The sequence below is a fragment of the Phymastichus coffea genome, unplaced genomic scaffold (genome assembly GCF_024137745.1).
Source record: "Phymastichus coffea isolate CEN01 unplaced genomic scaffold, Cenicafe_Pcof_1.1 PCOF00205, whole genome shotgun sequence".
NCBI lineage: Eukaryota > Metazoa > Arthropoda > Insecta > Hymenoptera > Eulophidae > Phymastichus > Phymastichus coffea.
The window spans coordinates 121,951-138,375 of NW_026707016.1; the positions used below are offsets into that span (position 1 = coordinate 121,951).

A 16,425-nucleotide genomic window follows, 5' to 3' on the forward strand; every position below is an offset into this window, starting at 1 on the left:
TTTTATATTTATGAACTCGCAAGTAAGAGGCTAAGGGCGATGTATGCGCTTAACGATAAATTAATTAAAAGACTGCAATGATGTACATAAATCGCGATGTGACTTTATAATCTGAATAGGATAAATGAATTTAGGCTAGTTTTATAATTCTTTATTTCGTGTTCTTCACGCATATAAATCACCGTCGAAGAAATTTCGAAAGTAAGAAAGAGGAAAGAAGAAAGAAAGAACAAGCGAAACGATATCGCAATGCGACAGGCGAACGAGTCCTTGATAACTGTTGATATCAACGCGTCGGTCACGCGCAAATTACATGGACAGAAAAAGACAAACTGCTATATTTACGTAATATACCCGTCGAACATACAACGACGTTAGATAATGTCAATTTCATTTCTCTCCATATGCTAATGACAATTAACGTAAAATGCGTTTGCCGTTTAAAAGGAAAAAAAGTGGATAATAATACTACGAGGCATTTGGTGCGTGGGATGCAGCAGTCGCGTGGCAGATCAGAGCAGCGCAGCAGCATCGATCGTTCCCCCCTTTGTAGCCCTTCCCCTCTCTTGCTCGCCGAGAAGATCTGATTTCGGCTCTTTTTTTGGGCACGGCTAACGAGATTCACGGCTCGTTTGATATACGGCCATCGTCGTCGCCGTGCGCCGCTCGCGCGGACGGAACCGTTGAGATGCTTCGCGGCGCGACGCAAGCGTCGTTTTTTTCTTTTTTCATACGGAATGCACTTACTCTTCTGAGAGAGTAAGAGAGAGAGAGAGAGAGAGAGAGGGAGGAAGGGAGAGAAAACTGTCTTCTTTTTTCGCTCGTTAGCCTTTATACACGAATCTTCGCCTTCCTTTTTTTTAATTCAGGCATATCAAGTGCGCGATTGAGAGGTGTGACTACTGATATACCCTTCAATTTTTCATTTGATTTCGTCTTTTTCATTTATTAGCTGATTTTACAGTAAAGTTTTCCATTTAATTCCACTGCAATGTCAATTACGCGATATGCCATCGTCTAAATATTAACGAATTGTAGCTTTACTTAAATTTACAATGACTTTTCTTGACTATCCGGAAATTCGATTCGATTATCTTGAAATAATTTTTAGGTAAATTTTGCTTGATCGCATTAAGCATTGTGATTCTGATAACGTCCGCAAAGGTTCTAAATATATGAGCAAGAGTAAAAATAACTATTCGCGCGTATCCTCTCGTTCATACTCTTTTTATTAATAAGAAAAGCAGAATCAAGTTTTTTAACTGAAATAAATATCTTTAGTTTTTAAAGTCTAATCACTTATCATTGAGAATACTCGACATAGCCGGAAAAAATCAACAAAAGTACATTGACGTCATGAGGTAAACCGACAAAACGACATTTCTCCCCCAAAAATCGCAAATTAAGCAGGTTCCAAAAAACAGCCAGATCTGCACGGTCAATAAATAAAAACCTCACCTCAATTAATCAACTCACCTCTATCTTATCCCTTATTCGGTATCCAGCGACCAAACGCGACAATGCTACCTCCGACGCATATAAATCAGGCTACATTTCGGCAACTAGTACCGTGTGGTAGATAAGAGGGTTTGCTTTCTCTCGCTTGCAGGTGCGAGGCTACTATTCACCTGCGACCGTCGACGCCACGCGAGCGTTCGTGATAAGGGAGTTTACCGAGAGGCTATTGACCCTGTGTTAGCTGAATAATAGAGATGGGCAGTGTCTTTTTCTATTTTTCGATCGATATCCGACTAATAAGATTGTTACCGACAACAACCCAATTGCTAGAGGACAGATGGATGGTCAGTCGCGTGCCGTCTGTTTACTCAACAAAGATTCCTTGTTTTATGGAGATTTTTAGATTGACTTTCAAGTTCGGTGATTTTTCTATCAATGCAGAATAATTTTCTATTGATGCGAAGTTGGAAAATTTTGAAAGCTAACTAGACAACTCTAAGCTTTGGAAAAGAACGATCTTTGCCCAACAAATCATCCCGACCAACAAGAATAAAAAAGATAGCTCGTTTTTGTTCCCACGCACATGCATGAATTTATGAAAGCATGTTTGCATATGAGACACTCAGCCAATGACAGCAGTTTCAAGTGTTCCAGATGAAGTGCTCCTGTGTCACCGCTCGTTAATTTCCTACGTTCGCGCGAGCGAGTCAGATAGTCGAGCGGCATGGTTCATCAGAGAACGTCAATGATGCAACTTATAAAGAGTCGAGAAAGAGAGAGGAAGAGAGAGGAAGAGAGAGAAAGAGAGAGAGAGAGAGAGAGAGAACCGGCTGCTTCTCAAATAAGAATTTAACCTAACGAGTGACCAAGACGTAAAGTAGAACTAAAGGTACGATCTAATGTATATACTTCAAGTCTATAGCGTTCGAAAATGTTTTTTCTTCAGTTTTGAAAGAATAAAAAATGAATCGACTTTCTTTATATCTATACGATTGCTGGAATCAGATTTATTTACGTATGAAGCTCCTGATGTATTTTACGTAATTCACAACGTGGTTTGCAATAAGAATTTAAAAACTAGGTATTTAGAATATTGCATAAAAATTGCAATTGGCGCGGAAACAAATAAAAAAGCAGATAAAGTCGTCGATCAAGTGAAATAAAAGCCGCAGGATAGAAGATGGAAAAAGTATAGGATGTTTTCTCTTCGCGTGCATAGTTCGCAACGAATGAAAGAAGCGAGGTCGGACGTAATTGTCTGCCAGGTTTTTCGTCGTCACGCCGCGCCAACTTGTGGCCCACATAAACTCAGTAGAAGTAAGGATCTAATTGTTTCACTAGGACAACTCTTTGCAAACTCGTTATCATCCTTTTCTACATGAATTTATTGCAATTATCCGTTCAACCATGTTTTCCAGAATAAATTTATGCTTATGTAGAGTGTAGTTTATACAGGGTTAAGAAAATGTCATGCTAGCGAGAAAAAACGAGAGAGAGAGAGAGAGAGAGAGAGAGAGAGAGAGAGACTGACCAGAGACTGACTTATTGATATTTTATATTTTATCTGTTACATGTATTTTTAACGCTTGACTACAGATCACCAGACCAATACGCTAATGTTAAATTCAAATTAGCTTTCGGTTCTTATCACAAAAATAAATTTTCTAAAATGGCTTACGAATGTTACTCAAAATACGTATTTACACAAAGCAGATACGTAACGTATTCATTGAATAATCGGTGATATTACATTATATACTTATAATTCTAATAAGTATTTTATTATATACTTAGTGTCGAATGCTTAACTTGATGATTCCTTAATTATATTTTTAAGAGTGATATTCATGCGAGAAAATGTTAAATATTCGTTAATATAATCAATAAAACTAAACTCTTTATTTTATTTCATTTCTGATTTTTTATTAAAATTATATTTATTTTCATAAAAAGTATACTTCATGAAGTTTTTCAAAACGCCGAATTATATTGATGAAATGAGACATTGATTTACTACTCTCATTAATTACGTTAGTAGAATTAAAAATCCATTTAATACAGTCGCGTAATTGAATTTTTTCCTGTTGCAGAGCTTTGGATTCTTATTTATGTAAAAAAGCAAAGTTCTACTAGCGTTTATAAGAGGGTCGAATATTGCCAAAAGAGAATAACGTTATATAAATATTAAATGTTAAGAAGGAACGCAGTTAGCTGATTTTTGCATACATTTAAATTTCTTACTGAATGTCTTTGATTTCGGCCTTGAATCTCCCTAATCCCCCGTCTTTACATATTAAATTATATTTTACATTATAAAGGAAAATTATTCACTGTGATTGTATCAAAATTATTTTACTAGAATCCATATATTATCATTATTATGAATTAACTACAAAATATAATAACTGAAATAGTAAAACAAGAGTAAAAAGTGATCACATTCCTAAAATAGAAAAAACGATGTATAAGAACAGTTATGTTACTATTATTAAAATATTCATGAGATTACTCAAAGAACTAAAAGTTCTACGTACTAATAAAAAATTGACATACAAAAACTAAAAAAATAGATAGTAAAAATTATATTACATCTACTGATAGATTAATTACAGTATTTAAAATATTATATTAACGTTACTAATATTGAGCCTCTTTTATCGGTTTTAAATTATATTTATGGTATTTAATTTTTTACTTAACTATTTGTATACAATTCCTGCAAGTAAGAAGAAATTTCTGTTTTGTAGACTGGTGGCTAATATCAGTCAGCCATTAAAATATTGTAAAATAAAACAATAATTTTATATTGTATATTCTCAGTTAAAATATTTAACGATAGTATAATAGCATTAATTTTTGTTATTATATTTTAGTGAACAGTATCCGCTTATGGAAAAAAATTTCACTATAAATAACCCAATAAACCTTTCATATGAAATGACAGTCATTCTCGAATAATATTTTCATTTCATAGAGAGCCAGATTTCAAAAAGACCGAAAAATCGAGATAAGGATCTCGATCGTGAAAGGTTCGTTCGATGAGGGCCGATATAGAAATTTTCCAACCCCTTTCCGACGCCCCAAGAAGCCAAGAAATTTTACAGCTTAATCGTCTGCTACATTCCTCGGCTAATTACCGGCATTTTTTTGATTGAATGGAGACGGAGATCTTTTTTATGTGAGCGACGGTTCGTAAATTGTCGTTTTTATGAAGTTCCTGTAGATTAAGATCGTACGGTTGTATCTCTCTATTTTCTGGAAAAAAGAGTGGTCGATCTTCTTTATTTATGAGGTGTCCTTCTCAAAATAGAAATCATTTCATTCGCTCATTAATTGACTTTTTCGATTAAGTTGAAAGTCGGTGTCACTTGAAAAGATTAATTGATTGTATTTACTAAAATAGAATAGAAATATTAAAAAAATTATGATAATTAATATCTGTTAGTAATCATGTTATATTAGTGCCTTAACATTTCTTAGAATGCATAAATTTTCTATACCGTCATCGGGAATGCATCAATAAGAAAGTCCATGAATCTGACAAGATGAAAATTTTGATGTATCGTGAAATTCCCTTCCTCAATCAACATGACAAAAAGTGGTGACGGGCGTATACCATTGCAAAAAAACCATCCGTGGTGTCAAAACGCATTGGAATAATGCACTAAAACACTCGAGACTTACGTGATTCTGCATTCTAATGTGACTTCCGCGTTGTCGGCACCTTTTGATATATTCCTTTGCACCTGGTCAGAAGCGCACAGTCCTGGGAAACGATTTGGTTGATAATCGCAAGATTACGAACTCGAGTCTGACTCACTGGCTTTTGACTTGTCTCTCGTTCACTGCGGTGAAGGCGAATGAACTGTTACTGTATGCGATTGGTCGTCACAGGTTGATGTCCTCTCGATAATAATTAGTCGTGTCAACGGTGTCTACTTGGGCTTTCTGCGTTGTATGAGGAAACTGCTAAGCGTGTATTGGCTGCTTTTTAAATATATAATATACGCTATCGATCACCAAATGGCTTACAACTACTTTAAGTTTTTGTTTTCCGCATATGATGTAACGGCAATTTTAACCGGATTCAGTTGTTAATATTCTATGTAAGTATGATAAAGAATGAGCTAATGCGATCATTCCACTAATTATAAAATCTTAAATGTCCTCGCGCTAGAGAATTAGGAGCTCGCAGCTATCTTTATCAATCTACCACATCTTTGAAAGCAGGTCTGGTGACTTGACGCTATATACGAGTACATACCAATACTTGCCGTAGTCTCGATAGCACGCATCCGGTGGGCCTCTCCGTCGATAGTAGCGATTATCGTTCAAAAAAAGAAGCGAGGCCATTACTAAAGTTAGCCCAATTAAGAGCTGTACGTGTGTAGCGGCAGTGCGGTCAGTTTTTTTAAAGAAGGAAATTCAGTTTGGGCCTCCAGGAAACTTTTTATAAGTAGACATGCGCTTCCAAGATAACTGGACGTGCTTATAACCTCCATTTCCTGGTTTTGTTCTCCTCTGCATCGCGATCTTTCGGCATGAGAACATTTGTAATTTACTGAACCCCCTCTTTATTTTTTGGTCGTCGTCGCTTCTGCTAAAGTTTCAAATCTAATTTTGTCCGATTGAGTCACAAGATTACAAAATAAATTATTTTAAATTAGCAATGATAGTCAATGATTCAAGAATATGCTACAACTGGTATAATTTAATTATGGCATACGCGACATTTTCAGCATTTCTTGGATCACTTAGACGAGCCTGGGATCGTCGCCTCTGTTTCTTTCAATTCCGGAAAAGTTTCTCACGCGTCAAATCTCTTTCCCTAAAAATCCATAGACTGACCTTCCTATCCTCTTTATTTTGCCTTAAACAACCCACACTTGCAATTAACGGGAACAAAAAAGCAAGAACCAAGCGTGCATAACTAGTCCTTGTTACATTAAAACCATGAAAATCAGAAAGCCAATGCTTGCGAGCGCGCGCGCGAGGATTGCATCCGGCATTACGACAGCCGTCCCGAGAAAGGCATTCTCTTCTTTCTGTTTCGCAAAGACGACGAAAAAAAAAATAAAAGAAAGGTAAAGCACAGCTGGACGCACGTCTGCAGGGACATTTCCCCAATTTTCTTCTGAAGGTGTGTCCGGCGCGTGGCCCAGCCGGCACCATTGCACCACAATTACGGAGAATTTATTTACGGCGGAACCTTTTGTGTCGGCGCGTGAAAGACTTTCTTGGCACAGTAGCCGAAGGTGCGTATAAGCAAGCTGGTGCGCAATGCAATGGAGAGAGAGTGAAAAGATGGATATTTATCTGCGGTCGTTTTAGGAGGAAGTGACAATAAAAAAATTGTGAGAGAGTCATTTTTCCAAACTGACGCTGCTACAGATTCGCGTGGAATGCTTTCTAAAGATCGCGGTACACCCTCATTTGTCGTCATTCTGAGGACTTGCGGTGGGCGGGATTGCATTTCGATGAACTCGCACAGTATTAAAACTAAATTCTCAAGCTTTGAAAATTGAGCTTAGAAGTATGCCGCATTATTTTTTTGTCAACAAGCAATGTTACTTATGCGTAGTAATGTGCTAATTATGATTGATCAAGTATTTTTCCATGATTCAATTTATTAAATTTATTTGAGATTGCTTAAGACTTTCTTAATTCAAATTCCATCATGAATTATTATTTTCTAAGTAAACTATATTTTCATATAAATTAATACATATTATTTCAATTTACTCTAATATTTTCATTAAAACTATCACAGTATCAGAATCATTGAAAAAGAAAGATTTTTTTAAATTAAAAACCATCAATAATTATATATAGAAATCAGAAGCTTATAATTAATTGAAAAAAATCAATAAATCATGTAATGCGGACGTATTTAGCATGTAAAAATAAGGCTAAAAATAGCTTGTGCAAACATCGAAAAAAACCACGTTCTATCGGATAATAATCTGTAACGCATAATTTCACCTTGTATAAAATTCTCGTCTGAATACTTGTATACACGTGGAAAATATGAGATCATCCTGGTCGATACCAATCGTTAATTTTCACAGTTACCCGTCAACACGTCGATTCTTTTCTTTTTTTTTCCCTCCGCACTTAGCCGTGGCAGAGTAGCTCCCATGAAAAAGCGATGAAGCTATTCGCAGATAATCAATCATGATGAGTATCGACTCGGTCGCAGCACTCGAAAAATTCAAGTACCTCTAAAGTATGAAAAAACCATTAATCACGCGTTAGCTTTCACTCGCAAGATCATTAATTGCTTCAGTTGAGCGCGAAAAATTCTGCAAAAGCGGTGAAACCTCAAAGGGAATTCGGTAAATGCGGTGAAGGTGACTGATTATGCTCCGCCTTTTCGAGCAATAACAATGGCACGAGCATTTGCCTATAGAGTTTTCAGCGGAACTCAAAGCTCATTTCTGAAAGTAGCCCAACAAACGCCCACAGCGGGAATGAACGCATCTGTCACGGCATCGAGGACACGCTCTCAGGGGAGGACCAATTAAGATTGCTCAATTAGCGTATCTTATCGTAGGACGACTTATCATTCGACAGGTGCGACCAGTTGAATGTTAATCGTGTTAGAGCAACGTAAAGGGGTTGTGCTCTTGTTTGTGACTCTCATATATCGCACGGCATGTCATGCATATCTTCGATCAGTCTAGACGAAACAAGCCATTTTTTATTGCAGTTAGTGAAGTATCGAGTTAATCGGGTTGCGTATGATCGATTGAGTAAGAAATTCAGATTTTTTTGAAATTCATTGAATTCTTGTGGTTTTTCGCGATTGAATTTATTGAACAAATCTGACTTGGCTTCAAAACAACATTCGTCCCACTATTTATTTCTGGAGTGTTAAGACAAAAGGATGGATGACTCATTTCATAATTATTTATTTATCTTGCCTAAAATATTTTTTACAATTTTCAACATCAAAATCAAATTAAACTGTAATAAATTAAATAAAAACCCATGTCACAAAAAAATCTTTACGTAAAGATATTACTCTGTCCAAATAGACGTTATAATTTTTGCATAATACACTATGATAATACAAGAAATAATCCCTTAACAAATTACTATCCAATTAGTCTTAATTAAGTTATATAAACGTTTCAGAGTACACACTACAAAATCGCCATCGACTTCTTGATTTTTCACACGCTCCTTTCAAACCAAAGTAGACCCGTTATGAATTCGGGCACAAACATTTCATATGTACGCCACTCCAATAGAGGTACTTATTCCTGGAAGTAAAAAAACGAGATGTTGAGCGAGGACTATATAGGAAGTCACGTATATATATTCGATGGTAATCCTTCCGCCAAGAGAAAAAAAGCAAAAAGGCTTGCGCGAAACGAACTTTAAAAAGAATCGAGATTCACCGGAGATAAGAGTATTATTTCACAGGAGAAAAGAAAGGGGAGAGAAGACCGATCAAAGGGAAGGAAGTCGATATGTATATACATACAGACGATGGTGATGTATGAATGAAGTCGCTCAGTCAGTCGAGGGTTGCGCGCACGCGAAAGGAGAAGGGAAATATTTCGGGGAGAAAGAACCCTTCATAGACAGCTAAAGTGGCTCGAGTTTTTCCTAAAATCCTCCATTTTATTTCTCTTCCTCGCTGACATCTTCTTCGCTTCTACTAGCCTTTTTATCAGCAGCTTGACGAACTTTATTCACGGAATAATAAAAGCTTTATTCTGGTGATGTTCTACTAAATATTGCTGAAATACAGGATTTTTCCCAGGTGATAATTGTTACGAAGATATATAACGTAGAATTGTAGTCGCCGACGAGACTTGTGTACTATATTTTCTATTTATGTATTCGGATTAGAAATTTCTCATTTAACTAACTCAATAACATCGAAGGTAGCTCATTGAACCCTGATTATAATTTTTATTATTAGTTAAAACATTTTACAATGAACTGTAAAATTTTAATACGAAAATAACTAGTTTTTTTAAACATGAGAAAAAATGCTGGTATTCTTCGAATAATTTAATAATTCTAAAGATCTAAATCTTGGAATGCATTTATACATAAGTAAGCGTGCGAAAAGAATAAAAGGGTCATAGTAGTCGTTCAAACGCCGATAAATCTGAGCATTTTCCTTTTACGAGACTGCTTGGTCGTATGATAATCAGTTCTTGAACAGTCAAAGTACTCACCCTTGCTGTACGTTCGCTCTCTTGATCGTAGCGGCAGGGCAAATAGCGCGTTGACGCGTACTTGCAAGAGAGAGAAAGAGAGAGGGAGAGAGAGAGAGAGAGAGTGAGAGAGAGAGAGAGAGAGAGAGAGAGAAAGAGAGAAAGAGAGAAGGGTCATGACGACTACGACGATGTTTGAAAAGATGTTTGATTTTGCCTTGACGTAGTTGGGCTTTAGCCCGTTGTGCGTATATACTTTGGCTCTCGACGAAAAAAGGAGCGCTTATACTCGCAGAGTTTCGTTGTGAATCGATTTGATCGAAATCACGTGAGATATGGTTAGATTTCTTTTTGCTTTGATCCTTTCTTTTTCTTTTTGTGTAGTTATTCCGAGACTTTTAAAGTACCATCAACGAATTTTTATTTATTATTTCTGATATTATCTTCACATGCGAATAGTTTGTTCGTCACTTATCTGATTTGGTTAATTTATAATAACTACTTCGAATTTTTCTGTAAATGGAAATTATAAAATTGATTTGAATTTTAAATAGTACAATGAACATTTTTATTGAAAACTATAAAAAAGATATCGTCACCTTTAATCTACTGATTGAAAGGGAAAAAATTTTTTTAATTCAATTTGTTTTTAGAATATCTGTAAGATTTTGCAACGTGAACGTTAATTTGATATAATTTGTTTTTCATGTAGGAGAAATCTAATTCATGTAAGTTACGCTAAATATCTATTTAACGAAAATAATTTCTGCGTAAAGTAAATCTGATTCGTTGAAAAAATATGTCATGTAAAAAGTGTATTTGTCTGGAGGATAAGGGAAACGAAAAATTAGGATCCGAGAGCGGGTTTGGCATGTATTTGGGTTATTGTAATGCGTAGAGGCAATAAAGAACACACAGAGTCGTTTTTTTTAGCAGTGTATGAGCGTGTATTTGACAGTGTTTTTTTTTCTCTCCGTCGGTACGGCGGCACACAGTAGTTTAAAGAACTCGCAGGTATGTACTTTGCGATTTGCGTTGGAATGCTATTATTGCTAGCTGCGACCGGGCGAGCCGTGTTCGTTTCTTCATGCTATTTTTTTTTACATTTTTCTTCCACCTCGCGTCGAAAACACACTTTTTTGCAAAATAATCAACGTTTTTCAAATTGGCCTCGATCACGATTTTTATGGTTTTCTCAAATCTTTTAAGTCTCTTTCTCGTTCACCACTGCTAAGATTTTTATCAAAGAGCCTTAATTAAATATACAACTTAAATTTAACAAATACGATTCAGTCGTGTTTAACAGCACGTGCACCTCGTTCAATTGTATACGTGCTGCGTGCGGATTGTTCTTATTCTTCTTAATTTTTTCATAGATTTTTAGCAAACTAATCTCTAAAGCTTATATTCTTAAACACGAATTCCTTAATAAAAAAGATCAATTTATACAAACATTTTTTCATCGATAAATTAGCAGACACGCTTATTAAAATAAATAACTTGTTGGCTGAAAAAATTTGAAAAAACTCGGCCATAATAGATTTTCTCACACTCGTTCCGGCATTTTCCCTTGCTAAATATTACTTCGCGAACTACGACGAGTGTGAAAAAATGTAGTTTATATTCTTTAGTTGAACTGCAGATAAAAAGTTTGGTGTGTGTGATCAAAGCATCTGAACCGAATTGAGTTCACCCCTTTAAATTTTTGTAAACACGATCAGAGCACGCCCGGGTACATCGACACATCGATTCAGTGGGTAATGGAGTATGTATGCCTCTATATTACAGCGCGAATAATGTAGGTGTATCTCCTTACAAATGCTCTTTCTCTCACCACGTCGCCTTATCATCTCCTCTTGTGCCTTATTATTTTTTTCGTTTGTCATCTGTCCACGTTACAATAATCGTGACGTCGTCTCTCGCACACCATCGTCCAATATTTTTATCAACTTTCCTCACTCAGCATCCTCATAATCGTTATTATCATCGTTATCAAGTCTCTCTAACAAGTCAGTATTAAATATCTTACAATACACATCATCTGTTCATATATACTTATTTATATATAATATTTATATTTTACCTTTTTGTTTCTTATTATTTCAGTTTTTTCTTCGTTATTTAAGTTATTACTATCTATCTAAAGTAGTCGGATTCATTGCATGTCAATTTATATCCACTCGTAATTCCAATCTCCTTGATTATTATTATTATTTTTTGTCAATTTTAATCCTCTCCAAAAAATGTATCGTGAAAAATGTGTCGCAAAATGCCAAGTTCTATCCAAATCATCCTCTCCGCTTTTCAATTGCTTGCATTAAATATAAATTCCAATGTTCATAAAAGAAGAGATTATCAAGGTATACGAAACGAGTTGATCATCTCATGTTTTGCTTGTTAAAGTTTCTTTAATTTGTACACATTTCTTTATTCCTTTGAATATTTGTAAAAATACAAGTCTCATTTTGGTTACACACTTTTTTAGCTCTCTTTCGTTCTTACATATACGCACTCTTCCTCTCTCTCTCTCTCTCTCGCACTTATACTCTCTCTCTCTCTCTCTCTCTCTCACTCTCGACGCGCTCTCGACTTTCGATGACTTGCCTCCGAGCTTACCGATGGGTCCTTCATACTTGGCGCTTTTTGTCTTTAAATTCTTTTTTATTAATCCACCTCGAGACGCCACCATTTCTCTTTCACTCTTAATACATCAGTGTTCACCGAGCAGCCGGAAATTCCTGTAGTCGAAATGCGAGCGCTGACAAGAGATTATTCTTAATACACATACAAAAAAAACAAACGAGATAGATTAATCATCTACGAGGTGGCGTTTACAATACCGTATTACAATATAATTACATTACAAGTTATATTAGTAGTTAATCTTTTTCCTTTTTTTTGTTAATAAATTATAAGCGTCGTTCTTACACATTCGCTCCGTACAGTTCAACCCTTCTTTCCTCGTGTTTTCTTTTCTTTGTTTTGTTGTTTAGCGTTATCTTTGAGTTCGATATTCGTATTATTCATGTTTCTTTTGATCCTACATGTTAAAATATACTTTTATTTTTTTTCTGCTTCAAAAAATACAATATCTCAGCAAAATTTCGAGTTTTCATTTTTTTTTTCAAAACTTAGGATGCGCGTGTATATCAGTTATAAGAATATTGCAACTTTTAAGCATGCATCGATGGAAACATGAGTTGTTCTATGTTTTATTATTTATAAGAATTCAATTTTATTTATAAGAATTCACTTTCCGGTGTATGGCGCGCATCGTTTCCGTCGGAAATGAGCGTTGAAAGTTAAATTAAAATCGTCATCAATTTGAGTATTATCAAATACATAATTCTTTCAAGATGAAAGGTTATGATGAGCATTAAACTTTTGGAGATCAAAGAATACAACTAACTCGTGAATAAAAACTAATTTATAGGAACGTGTAGTTGCGTTAGAAACATTTTATTTCCAAAAGTTTAGAGATGTATTTGAGAATAATAATCGCTTATTTATTTATTCAAAAAAATGTTAAATGGATATATACTCTAAAATTTGCTAAAAAGAATACGTCTGAACTAAGGATTTCTGGAAGATAAAACAACTAGGATTGATCTTACAAAGCTATAAGGTTTGCTTTATTTATTTTTTTATAAAAATTCATTATTTTCTGACATTAGCAGTACAATTATCGGTCGTTTTATGTTTTTGTTCTTTTTCTCTTTTCTATTATTTTGATGTAGTATTTGATTTGTGCGCGTAGGCCACCGGCTTACATGTTCGGAAGCTTCGTGCAAAGAAATAAAAATCAACTTCATATAAAAATAAGAAAGAAACGTTCATTTGTTGTGATTATGCGCACACCCGAAGCACGAGCAAGATCTCATACGATTGTTTTCCTAAAGCTTACACAGAGAGTACAAAATTTGGATTAGTTTTTACGACTCCATTAACGATCAGACTTCAAGACATGCAATTTTTTGTCTGAAATTACTAACAGATCTAGCATACATTGATGGAATTTAAAAAAAATCTCAACTCTCAATCGTGCTTTGAATGCCTTATAATTACGTCAGTGATAAATGTCGGAGTATAAATGGCAACAATATAACAACAATGTACAAATGATAACTGACTGGCGTATACTGACTGTGGTGGGAGAGAGAAAGAAATTATTAAAAGGACAGAGAGCAGAACACAGGTATATTTTGTTTTTTTCTCTTCTTCACATCGCAATTCTATATATTTCTTGTTTCTCTTGTAATATTGTACGTACAAGGAAAAGAAAGGATGTCGGACTGCTCGCATTATATATATAATATATTTTTTTTAATAAATAAGCTACATCTTTCATTGATTTCTCGTCATCCGCATTTTACTTTTTCCTCTAGTCAGAGGGGTAGGCGCTCCTTGGGTGGTGATCTTGCGAGATTCAGAAACTCCCTTATACGGCTTCCACGGATTATCACTGGCTGGCCTATTGTTCTTCTTTCGTTCTCACTATTTTCTTTCTTTTTTTTTTTTTTTTTGCTTCGAGTCTGTCGTACTAGTTTAAAAGTAATTTCATCGAGTGAGGTACTGGTCAATGATAATTATCCGAGGGGATTGCGAACACCTGAAACCCCGTGAGCAAAACAAAGCCGCAGAAAAACGCAAGCTCGTCTTTGTGCAGCTTTTTTAAGAGGATCGTATATGGGTACCTATTATCTGCGCTTTCAAATCTCGCGCCATCACCGCGTCATATCGTGTGTAAATGTGTATGTGTATGTATTTATGTGTGTATCTAACCTAGTAATACAGTCTGCTATTAACATCATATAAGGATTACCTTATTATACGTAGTTATTCCTTTTTCATTAGTATTCTCCTCGAGAATAATGTATTCTTATATTTTCAAGGAAAATAATAAAGAAAAAAAAGTATATATAATAATGTTATCCCTAGAATGCTAATAGCGGTTGGATTAGCACTTGGTTATGTGTGGAATGAAGTATATAAATCAGCGATTTTCACAATACAGTAAAAATAACTTATCTATACTTCATTCACGTAGAACCGAACACTAATTCAGCCGGTTATAGGTACCGCCGGTAGGACGCCATCTAGATGCAGATGCACGCACCGCATTTACGGACCTATAAGGACGCCACAGAAGATTTCCTTTTTCTTCTTCTTTTCCATTTTCCTCTTCGCTTTCTTTCTGTTTTTTATTTCGGGTTCTCTATCGTTGAGAACATGTTTAAATCTTATTGCTGTCGAGGTTAACGATTTGTTTTTAGCAGTGTGTTATGTTGTGTGTTCTTTCTCTCTCGCTCACGCACACACTCTCTCTAGCATTCGTGTTTCACGTTTTTATTTTGCAAACAAACGACGACACTTACGGTTTTTCAAATACGAAATATCATAAATAAATGCTTACAATAAATACGGCGCGCTCGTTGGAACGTAATCATACAACAGCAGTTGTGTATTTGTGTGTACGTATGTGTATGTTCGATAGCGTACGCGTGTGTAAGTTCCAATAAAAATGAACGTAATAAAGTGGTGGGCAATAATCCGAGCAGACTGGTCCATCAACAACTGTCTGTTCGCGTGGCGCTCAATGTCGCTTGGCAATCTCTCTCTCTCTCTCTCTCTCTCTCTCTCACTCTCTCTCTCTCTCTCCAAAAAACATCCAGGAGGAAATTATGTTTCGTCGGATTGTCATGATTGTTAGTCAATTAAGTAATTTTTTTCGTGACATAACGAGAAAGACTGCAAATGAATGACCTTCGAGAATACCAAGTTCGATCGAGCGCGAGCGTCTTTAAAGGGGCGAGTAAAGTAGTGGGAGGGGTGTGGGGGAGTAGTCGTGTGAGCTGCTCGGAGTCAGCGGACAATAACGAGGACGATGAGCGCGAGGAAGTGCGAAGAAATCACGAGCTCACTCTTAGTCGTCTCGTGGATGAGGCAGTCTTGATCGGCGAGCCGCCTAGCGCCGGCTCAATACTTGCTTTCCTGATAAGGACGCATCGCGTGCTGCTGCTGCTGCTGCTGCTGCTGCTGTTGCTGCAATTGCTGCTGCTGTCGGAGATGCTGTCGTCTCCTCCAGCCGTGTCGATGACGCGTCCTCTCTTGATGATGCACCAAGGAATTGCTGCTCCGTTGCAGTGACTTCCGGTGAGCCGCGGCTGGCAATTGCAATGGCTTATTATTCGCTAGTGATGGCTGATGATGATGCTGCTGCTGCTGCTGCTGCTGCTGCTGCGTGATTAAGCGGTTGTGTTGTGCGACGCCGCCGTTCGGATTGATTTTCAGGAAGTTATAACATTTGGTACTGCCGCGTGGTTTGGCTATCGCCTTGCCGAGTTTATTGAAGCCGAGGAAGCGCGTCGGATCAACTGCCGAGCGGTACCTTAGGTACCTGCCGCTGTACACCTCGTGGAACTGGCACATCTCGTCCTTGTTCTTTTTTGCCTGCAATAAAAAATCGCCCAATATTTTCATTTTTTATTTGCTTCTTTGCATGAGCTTCGAATCTTCGGCCGTCAGCAAGTTCAACTTTATACTTAGATACTTACGACAATTTTCCATCGTTTATTGAAGCAGATGTATTTGTCGACCTCTTCCGCGTAAATGAACATTTTCATAAGAATATTTTCTGTTATTGTTGTTAGTAGTTCTGAAACATATGAACATATAATCGCGAGTTTTACAAACTATCTTCGAAAAAATTATCCTACACCCCATGTAGCATCCGATATTCTGACTTCGATTTTCGTTTCCTAGAATCGACGAAGAATTCTAGTCACTCTCTCTC

The 16,425-nt window shown here is 36.3% G+C and overlaps 1 protein-coding gene across 2 annotated transcripts in view; it reads right to left on the bottom strand.

The window, feature by feature from the left end:
• Window positions 1-8,567: 8,567 nt before the first annotated feature.
• LOC131673926 (uncharacterized) overlaps window positions 8,568-16,425 on the bottom strand; it is a 41,823-nt gene continuing 33,965 nt past the window's right edge. The window contains exons 4-6 of one of the 2 annotated variants that reach the window (XR_009302762.1): window positions 16,187-16,287; window positions 15,554-16,082; window positions 8,568-8,723 (exon numbers count right to left, since the gene is read on the bottom strand). Coding sequence is in view for 1 of the 2 variants with exons in the window: in XM_058952320.1 (XP_058808303.1) it covers window positions 15,609-16,082; window positions 16,187-16,287 (575 nt within the window). In the remaining variant the exon portion in view is untranslated. Of the gene's footprint in view, window positions 8,724-10,495; window positions 16,083-16,186; window positions 16,288-16,425 lie in introns of those variants that run through there. The other variant, XM_058952320.1, reaches the window with a different exon arrangement.